General features: G+C 34.9%; 1 protein-coding gene across 2 annotated transcripts; it reads left to right on the top strand.

Annotated features, from left to right (window-relative positions):
- Positions 1-4,059: 4,059 nt before the first annotated feature.
- Positions 4,060-9,378, top strand: LOC135609528 (uncharacterized). Of its 2 annotated transcripts, XM_065102882.1 has the most exons (7): positions 4,227-4,365; positions 4,478-4,637; positions 5,270-5,484; positions 5,581-5,785; positions 5,931-6,016; positions 6,311-6,402; positions 8,738-9,141. In XM_065102882.1, the coding sequence occupies exons 2-7, from the start codon at positions 4,548-4,550 to the stop codon at positions 9,001-9,003; spliced, it is 954 nt and encodes a 317-aa protein (XP_064958954.1). In that variant the 5' UTR covers positions 4,227-4,365; positions 4,478-4,547; the 3' UTR covers positions 9,004-9,141. The 2 variants fall into 2 exon arrangements, with proteins under 2 accessions (XP_064958952.1, XP_064958954.1); XM_065102880.1 differs by having other exon boundaries at positions 4,060-4,637; positions 8,738-9,378.
- Positions 9,379-10,537: the final 1,159 nt, after the last annotated feature.

The raw sequence follows: 10,537 nt of genomic DNA, 5'->3' as shown, positions 1-10,537 counted from the left end.
ACCATGGATGGATTCATCGGTAAAGCCATGATTCCCACAACCTCCTGTCAACCACCCCCCTTCTCAACAATGCGTCAGCTGTCGGAAAGGTAATAGTAGTTGGAGGAGAAAAATTGTCTCATTGGAAGCTCTTCTAGAGAAGAACAAACGGCAAAAGGAACCCTAAGAGGCGATATGGTTGAACTTTCAATCAATGAGCACATACATTTATGTTACATGTAGATAAGGATATGTAGAAAATTCATGTTTCTAGTTCAATTAAATATATTTAATTTTTTTATTTATAGAATCCAATAAAATCTTTTTATGCCTTCTTCTTCCTCCCATCATAGCGCTCCTAATAATTGTTTCACGCCGGCTTTCCGATTATATCACCTATAGATCTTCCAAGTCTAAATTTGTATCATTATACATAGTTATTCACGAATATTCTCATCTCAGTAATCTATACATTTTGTATATGTTATTTCTTGATCATCGTAAAATTATGGATCTAATAATGATTATGTATGACAGACTAAAATAATTGGATTATTAGTATCATAAATGAAAAAGAATAAGAAGGATATGTTGGTAGGTGAATTATGCTGATAAATTTGGTAAAGTAAGAACTAATGTTCTTTGGTACCACAGAATGATTGCAACCTAAATGAAGTGGAAAGTAAAGGTGGTGAAGTGGAGCTCTCAAACATTTGTTTCTTGGAGAAAGAACCCAATGCTTATGAATGAAAACAACATGCCATCTTATTCCTCCACACAATCTTGTCTTCCATGTGATGAAAGGGCTAAGTCAGAAGTTTTCTTCTGCATGACAACATTGTTATCTCAACTCCATGATATCCTCCTTGACACTTAACTTCTGGTGTGGAGTTTTGCGCCCACAAGAAGACATGACCAAGAAGATGACATAGTTAGGTAGAATCTCTCCATGAAACTTTTCTTCCACAATTTTGTTGGCTTCAGAAAACTAAATGGATCTGATCCACTGCAGACTGGCCAACATATTTCCATGCTTACCTGGATTTTGATCTTGACATTTGGATAGTCTACCAAGTATATCAAATGGAGTTTTGAAGTACATTGCAAATTATCTTGACCTTCTCTTCACTCTCTGGTTGCTGATATTTTTTGTATACCAGATAGATCAAGATTATTATTAGCATCATGTGACAAACACAGACACTTTGGTACAAAGAAAAGAAAAATTGGATGTTAATTCTTCTAGAGATTTCATCTTCAGAAGCTTTTTTTAGTTATCATCATCAGAAATCATTGTGAGCTTTGATGAAAACTTTTTCATTTGTAGATTCTTCAGCATATGCTGCTCATCCATTCATGTCTATGATGGGTCTTAAAAAGTAGAAGGAAAAGATCTTGAATCTGTTAGTAGAAAAAGGAATCCTACAGCTTCAAGTAATAGAATGCAAAAAGGGAGGAGAAAAAATCTCTGGTCAAAGTTTGAAGTATGGTCAATTTTCAACAACTTTTATTTGACAATTATCTCAATTTGAATAGAGGATTTGACTATATATTGCAAACACTTTCTAACCATAATTACTTCTATCATGATTTATCTAATTCTTAAGTATATGAGATTATGAAATAGATTTGGACATCACCCGATTAGTATAGTCGAGGGTCCGAATCATTGTTCAATATCTTACATGTTTATTATCATCTTTTATCTTCGATGACAAGCGATACCTATTAAAAAATATGGATTTGATAAATTTTAATCTATTCAACGACTATAATATGAATTTTATCGATAAGAGTTAAGATGATTATATTTTTCAAAAAGTATTTTTTTTTTAAATCTTGGTATAACTTAACCATATGATTATGATTGTTGAGACAATTATTTTGATGTGTAATGTACTATTAGTTATGATATAACTTATATCATGATCTTTGTATATAGGCATATATTGAGTTAATGCTACTTTATCGGAACAATGGCAAATATATCACTAAGAAGGGTTTGTATGGTTGTGAAATATGAAATAGCCTCATTTGTGGTATTTGTTATATCAAGGTTGAATAAGCTTGATATCTTATATAAAACCAAATGTTGGACCATAAAAAGTTTTATCTATTTATGGAATGTATTTATTATGTGTTTGATGCATTAATGTGAGTCTATATCCACTCAATTATTGAGATGCATTAATGTTTACTAGCATCTTATTTCAATTTAATTTCCTTAGAAGCAAGCAATGTTAGTCATCCTACATATACAATCTTGGCTTGTTAGTGTACTCATTAGAGACTAATGTGGATGCAATTCCAATCAAAATTGTAGTTGTATCAACTTGACTCTTATTTCATCCATTAGTTACATTGATTTATTTTAATTCTCGAACAAAGGCAAGTTTAATCCTATTTTTGTCACTTATCTTTAAGCATATTTCAATACATGAATAGTTTGATTAACCAAAAGATTCATATTTCATCGTATCACAATCTTTCATACTCATCGAGATACACTTTATAAACCTCTCGATCATTCGACGTATTTCTTTCTTTTTAAATGGTAAATAGTAAGGATGAAATTTCATCGATCAATAATCTTATACATTGAGATACACTTCATAATACTCTAAATCATTTGTCGTATTTCTTTCCTTTTAAATGATAAATAGTAAGTAAAGATAAAATTTCATTGATCAATAATCTTACACCACGAGATACACTTCATAATACTCCAAATCATTTGACGTATTTCTTTCTTTTTAAATGGTAAATAGTAAAGACATGATTTATTAGTGTCAATATTCGTGACATGTAATCCATAGCTACTGTGGGAGTCGAATGGCAATATCGGAAGTCTCATTCCGTGCATGGAAAAGATGAGAGCAAATCTATGGACGTCGTGGATTACAAGAATGTGGTTCTTGTGCTCGTCTCAATCCTAATCGGTAGATTCTTGTCTCGTATTTTTAAGTACGGGCCCCACCAAGTACAGATTCTTTGAATCCATCATGTTAGATTTTCTCTGATTTTTATTTTTATTTATGGTACGTAATTGCTCCATAAGATATGCCTTCGCCATGGTCTATGAATTTTACGTAGCATCGTGATTGAGATCGAAATCAATCAAATGGAGTCACATTGCTTTTGATTTCCTGAATATGAATCTTTAAACTACTATTAATGGACTGTTTCTTGTCCACCATACGAAAGCTCGTTCGTCGATCCGAATTGTGTATCATGATCTATTGGCATGCATGATGGACAAGAAGAGATATCGAGAAATCTTTAATTGTTTTTTTTCTCAATGATTTAGCTAGTAATATTTTCTTTTAAGATTACTATCTAAAAATGGATAGAAAAGAGATTAAAAATAAAATGAGTTATAGTAGGATTTTGTTTATAACTATGTTAAATATCGTTGGACGAATTTTCGAAAAAGAACTTCTAATTTTGAGAGATTTTTACATGACATCTCAATTTTTAAAATTTTTAATAATATATAAAAAGATCATTTTATCCAAGTTTTCGTTGGACCGTCATCTTACCTTCCCTCTTTATCAAGGATTACGATGAATGGGAGGTTACGAGTAGACGTGAACCCTTAGTTGTTTACGCCTTTACATCCAAGTTGGCTTACGCGTTTGGTCACACCTTTGACTCATCGAAGCCAGTGATAAAGACGAAGACAATCAACGATCGGATAAAATTATTATTTATGAAAAATTCTCTCAAAATTTAAATTTCTATGGTAGAATTTTGCAAAATTATAATTTTTTTTTTCTGAAAATTCCTCCTTGCATTCACACGTGTGGGTTGCTAGTGGCACGTCGAAGCCACGCCGTCGGGACCTTATCAGAAAGGAAAAAAGATGGCCCACGAGATACGGATGAGTGGGTCCCGCGTCCCGACCACGAGCGAAACCACGAAGCGGGAAGGAACGAGAAGCGAAGCGCACGCGGCGAAGCGAACGGTGGCGGCTGTCGACCACCGCTCGTAACGTGGACCCGATACGAAACGAGACGACCCGCAATCACCGCCACAACCCAGCATCGCAATTATAATAGCAGCAACAACGGTGGCAGCGGTAGCGGTGGAAAGCAGGCATCCCATCGGCCTCGACCTAAGCCGATCTCTCCTCGTTCCTCCTCTCCCTCTCCTCCTCCCATTCGGGTTTGGTCTCGGTTTGTTCCCGGTGGTGGTGATTTGGGAGGTCAAGTTGATTCGGATGAACTGAATCTTGGTGATTGGACAGGATTGACGGGGTTTAAGGAAAATATTTATTCGGATTTGTCAATTTTAATGCATTAATAGATAATCGAAACCGGAAGGCTGCCTCTTTCCTTCTTTAGCGTTTGGAGAGTGGGAGATAAGGAGATCATAAATATTTATAGAGTGGGAAATCTCCTTTCTTCTTCTTGTGCCGCAATTGCTGTTCTTGTTTGGTCTCTAGTCGTGCTTCTTCTTATTTGTGTCGTGTTTATGGTGTTTATTTGTGGAACACAAGATGGAGAAGAGGAGTAGAGAGGTAAGAAAGGGAGGCCTGTTAGAATAGTGAGGCATAGGGAAAGGAAACGATGGAGATTACTGCGCGAAAGCACTCATCGAATCTGCAGTCTTTCCTCGCTCATACCACGCCTTCAGTGCCTGTTTATTCTCTCTCAAAGGTGCCTCTTTTTTTTTTTTTTTCGATTTTCGGTTATGTAAAGATCTCCTGTTGTCATTTCAGCAAAGTCACGAGGTTCCTTTTCTCTTTTGCTGTTCTTTGGCGACTACCATATTTACTTGTATTGATCTGGCAAGTTTTCTTTGAAAAATCTATGCTTCAATATAATCTTCTTGCCTTCAGATCAAAATATGTCGTTTCATCTCAATGGACCTTTCTATGCATAAAATTTAAATGGATATGAAAAGATTGTATGGTGGATGGATCGATATTTGGGCGTTTGATTCTTGTCTTTGCTTGCGTTTCTATTGAATAAATTAGGCTATTTCATAGTTTTGATTCTCTGATTTATAATGAAGCCAACATTTTCATAGGTCTCTGTAGTCTTAAAGAAGAGATTGGCAGACATGAACAGTGTTAATATCAAAAGATGACAATTCTAGTTTTTTTTATTGTTATGGGACCGATGTTGGAATTGTATTTTCTTCTCTTGTTGCAGATCAATTAGCAAATTCGGATGCCTTTATCTGACTTCCATTCCTGAAACAGCTTCTTTGTATTTCTTGTGATTGTTTGGTTAATTAATGGCTATTACTTTTATCACTTCTGAAAAGTTCTGGTATAACAACGCAGCCGAATACACGAGACAATAACTTTTGGCAACCAACTGGCAAGGACAGGTCGGAGTATTTCACCCTTGGAGACCTCTGGGACCAGTATAGTGAGTGGAGCGCCTACGGTGCTGGTGTTCCAATCGTCCCTGACAACTATGAGAATGTAGTCCAATACTACGTTCCATACCTATCTGCTATCCAAATATACACTAACAAGTCTCTTCCTTGTTCAAGGTCAGTGATTAAACCACTGTTATGGAACAGTGATGCTGCATATGATTCCAATCCTAGGAAATCTAATATACGCTGCATTTTAATTTTCTTTTGCAGGATTTCGCTGGAAGAAAGCGAGAGTGAATCGTTTAGTGATGACAGTGAGAGTGAAAAGATGTCCAAGTCATCATCAGATGCTTTGTCAGAAGATTCTGATGTTAGCCAGGAGAGTTCATTGCATTCAAAAGAAACCCTGGGGCAGCTTTACCTTCACTATATAGAATATGGTTCTCCTTATAGAAGGATACCCCTCGTGGACAAGGTATAGATTTTTGTGCCAATGATTCTTGTACGCTCATTGCTTTATCATGGTTCATTCTATTTTGATGAGTTGAAACTAAATTATTTTTAAACCTGCATGTCTATTTGTTATCTTCATTCATTTTCCCTTAATTGCTGCTATATAGGTAAATGAATTGGCAGAACATTTTCCTGGTTTGATGTCATTCAAGAGTGTGGAAATGTCACCAGCTAGCTGGATGTCTGTTGCCTGGTATGTCCATTTCTTTCCTTTGATATTTGGAAACATTGGGGGTCTTTAAAAATCCTGGGTTATTGGGTTCACTTCGGATCCCATGGCTGAGTTAGCAGTGGTATAGACTTCTTTAGTCCATAGGATGATGATTGCATAGCACATGAGTCTTTCATTTTAGTCAATTATGTATTTACTAGGAATTTACTGACATCTGGAGGTTTCTGATTGAGTTGCAATTTACTGACATCTCTTTCACCACAAAGAGATGGCCATTTCTATTTCTAATTCCTACTATATACTTTGCATAATCAGGTATCCAATTTATCATATTCCGATATGTAGAAATGCTAAGGATTTATCGGCATGTTTCCTGACTTACCATACTATATCTGCATCATTCCAAGGTATGCATTTTTTTCTTATGAAGCCATTAGATGATCAAAGCACTTCATCCCTTTGTTCTGTAAATATGTTATTTTATAATAGTTGTTTAGAAGTCGTTTGGAACGTGCCTTGCAAATATATTACTTCTCTTCTAAAATTATTTGCTAGGAAATGGTTGTGTATCAGTATCTTGATATGCTAGCATAAGTTCTCCAAACATGTCATGGTGAAGATAACACCCGATAAGAAAACATGACACAAATAGGAAGAAAAAGCTGCATCTATTGCTTTGTACAGTTATTAGGGTTAAGAAGCTTTTTCCTGAATACTAGTTGAAATTGACACGGATACCACATAAATTACAATGAAAGAAGGTGTTATATTGAGTTAAAACTTGTTCAAGACTTTCTCACTTGATAAACAATTAAGAGGATCAAGTAAGTACTGTCTATCCATAAGTTCATCCAGAAGATTAGGGCTATTCAGACAGAAAACAATTTCTCTTGCCCCTGCACAAATTTGATTTGGATGCACCAGCATGAATACTACTATACGCACCCATCCCACGTATTGCTACAGGTCGGTACTGATTAGTGTGTGCTGGACCAGGCACTACCAGTTCAAGTAATTACGACTCTATTGATTTTAATTTAAAATATTTTTTTAGAAAAATTCTTAGAAATGAATCATATATGCTTTTGAGCCCTATGATAAGTCATATCAAGAAAATGTGTGCAAAAATCTTGTAAGGATGCTGGAGTGAGGAAGTCGATTTTGAGTAAATAATCAAAACCATAAATGTCCAGTGAATAGTAGTACCAAAAATCTAACTGTACTAAGCATGTTGAAGGTCATCATCCCTAATATAAGACAGTTGTAGATTGAAATTAGTCTATACAACTCGTTGATGATGTTCTCATGGCCATTTGAAACAGGTCGTACTTGAAGTGAATTAGAAAGAGTCGCAGACTTTTGGAGCAGTATTGACCCCTTTTCCATGAAAACTTTGGTTGTTGTGGTAGTATCATTCATGGGATCTAAAAAATTATAAACTTGATCACCAGCTACATATACCTCCCGTGGCACCATGATATTCATTTTGGTACTAGTATAGGAAGACATTACATAATGACATGTTATTGAACATATTTTTAATGCTCATATGTTGTTAATTAATTGTTTTATTTTGCATTTTGGACATTTTACTTATGTTTTTATTGTTTAAAATGTAAGAGGCACATAATTAAGTCAACATAATAAAAATTTTATGGTGATCGGCTGGTATTAATGCTTGACCGTACTGACCTGGTCAAGCACTGGTGCCAACACTAATGCTTGTATTTCAATTTTAAGCCATGCTTGCCAATGGCATTGACATGCAACAGGTTATTTTTAACCAATGGCACTTAAATGCTTGGCATGTTTTGTCCATTATTTACATAGAAGAACAAATAGTAAGTTATGTGTCATTGTTAGCCATTAAAGTGGTGCTGTTGGCACTTAAATCCTTGCTATACATTTGGTCCATGTTTTCTTAGATAGAAATCAAGAAAGAGATAGATGGTATGGATACCTTTTCCAAGCAATATGTATTTAGTGAATAAATTACTGAATTGGCTCATATAGAAAATCAATATGAATGTTGCAAAACATTTGCTGTTGGTGAGAACATGACTCCATTGCTTTATCAAGAACTGCAGATGATTGAATACTCTGTCCTATTAACTAAGGTGCATTTCCTCAGAGGTACCAGATATACCTTTATGGTTATTTATATCATGTCAGTAGCAAAACCTGAAATGAGTAGCTATAACTTGTATTAGAAAATTATGTGACATCTGCCTGTTACAGCAGTTAAAACATTACTGGAAAATTTTCAGATGCATTTTCAAAATTGGATGTTCCATTGTGTTGATGTTAGTACATTTTCGTTCTTTTTTATTCTTATGTTCTACAATTCATCTCATGTTTTTTAAGAATGTTTTCCAAGAATTCCTAGTCTCTATTGTTCATTTGCATTCATTTCACATTTTTAAGCATGGGTTCCTAGAATTGATAATATAACTCGTGTAATATTTTTCTTATGTTACATATATATTTGATCATGTTTGACGTGTATGCAGTAGAGTAGTGGCAAGGTACCTGTTATTATGCCATCTCTTAAAATATATGGATTTAGACTTCAAAGATGGATTAAGGTACCAAGCATGCTTGATGTCCTTATATTTGGAAGACTACCTCTTAAAAGTGCCAACAATTTTGTTCCAACAGTTCTTTGTAGCTGTTATGCTGCTGTGACAGTTTTACTAATATCATCTAGTCTCACTATATTCTTGTAATGTGACACCCTTGCAGATAATGTTGGACATGTGGAAAGTGCAAAGGACTTCTGTTCTACAATATCGAGAACAAACCGAAGGGAGCAAAAGATAGGGAACAACTCAATTACTCTGTCTCCATTTGGTCTCTCCACTTACAGAATGCAGGGGAGCCTATGGAGAAACTCAGGAACTTCAGACAACGAAATGATAGGGACCCTCTACAATGCCGCACAATCCTGGTTAAACCAGCTTAGAGTTAAACATCATGACTTTGACTTCTTCACCACTCACTCAATGTAAATAGTTCCCCCTTGTAAGTTTTTGGATGTCACCATAGCATCACTGGGCTGAAAAGACTGTATTACTGAAAATTCTGTCTTCAAATAACGTTGACAGGTTATGGTGGAATCATCGGTTCTTTTTCGCTAAGGAGCCGATGGTACACTGAAAACTCTGGTTAAAGAAGGTTGTGGAATCATCGGTTCTTTTTCGTTAAGGAGCTGATGACACACCAAACTTGATTGTAGGATTTGGTTGTAAAAGTAGACCATTTTGGATTTGGACATTTTGGTTTACACTACTATAGAGTTTCTACCTGAGCCCAGAACAGAAAAAGTACATTTCAGCTACATTTGGTCTCTATATATGCTCTTCAAAATCACATTTGTGCTTTCATTGTCTCTTGATGATCATCTTTGGCATGTCGGTTAATCCATCAAAGGTGGCATTAGATACACCACTAGAATGCTCTTTCTATTTCTTTCTCTGTCAAATGGTCTTGAAGCAGCTGCCACAATTGTTTAGTGGGGTGAATTTAAAGTTCTGCTCAATGGTGAGCTTCATCTTTAGGCAGATTCTACTTTATATTTCTTGCAGCTTATTCAGCAACAGATGTCAAGCTACATCATAGCAAATATTTGTGTTGTGGTTAGGAAGCTTTCCACAGAGTATCAGGATATATGGTGATTATAGATAAGATTATTATTACAGGAATTTGACGAGGACTATAATGTCCTACTAAAATTGGTATGTGCATGGGATATACATGGCTTATGGTTTGTAAATTTATTGAGATGCAGCTGGTGAATAAAAGATTTAATTTGGAACTCCTATTATTGTCTCTCTATTTTCTCCCTTTGCTATGAATATTCAAGTTTCATACCTTTCAAACTATTTCCCAATATGGTTTTATGACAAGATAAATGATAATCTTTTGTCATGAAAATAATGTGTTTTATTTTGTACATCGGGATGATGAGATAGACCGTATGAGAATAATATAAAATGTCAAAGCTTGCAAGGATTATTATGCATGGAAATAACATAAAAGGAGATCACATGAATTATTTAAGATTTTTTATTTTTTTTCTAAAAAATTAATTTAGGAGAGGATCTTGGAACATAAATATACTTTTGAGCTATAATAATATCTAAAATTTGAGAGTTGAGTCGAGATAAGATTATCTTTAGAGAAATTTGGTTAGGACTAGAAGTCTTGATAAAATATGTAGCTTGGACTTTGTAAACTAAGTAAGAAGGTGGTGTTGAATAAAAATCTTAAATTAAAAAATATTATTTTGGGTACCCTATCGATCCTTAGTTGATATATATCGGTCGGTACTGGTGACTCAAGTTGATATTAGCGACTCAAAGAGAAAGAATAAGAAGAGGAAGGGGTCATGGAGGAAGAGCAAGAGGAAGAATATTGAAGAAAGAGAAACTAAGAGAAAAGAAGATCAAGTATAAGGAAGAGAAAAAGGAAAGGAAGAGGAGACGCAAGAGAAAGAAGAATGACACAACAATTGATGAGTGAGAACAAAAGATGAAATGCACA

This window comes from Musa acuminata, chromosome BXJ2-4 (assembly GCF_036884655.1).
Source record: "Musa acuminata AAA Group cultivar baxijiao chromosome BXJ2-4, Cavendish_Baxijiao_AAA, whole genome shotgun sequence".
Classification (NCBI taxonomy): Eukaryota; Viridiplantae; Streptophyta; class Magnoliopsida; order Zingiberales; family Musaceae; genus Musa; species Musa acuminata.
The sequence above is the reverse complement of the archived record's forward strand: the minus strand, read 5'-3'. Positions and strand labels throughout refer to the sequence as shown.

Excerpts from the sequence above, each read along its gene's own strand:
- LOC135609528 (XM_065102880.1), top strand. The coding sequence starts at position 4,548 with ATGGAGATTACTGCGCGAAAGCACTCATCGAATCTGCAGTCTTTCCTC. Across the intron at positions 5,485-5,580 it reads AAGTCTCTTCCTTGTTCAAG|GATTTCGCTGGAAGAAAGCG; the intron begins GTCAGTGATTAA and ends TTTCTTTTGCAG. Across the intron at positions 6,017-6,310 it reads AGCTGGATGTCTGTTGCCTG|GTATCCAATTTATCATATTC; the intron begins GTATGTCCATTT and ends TTGCATAATCAG.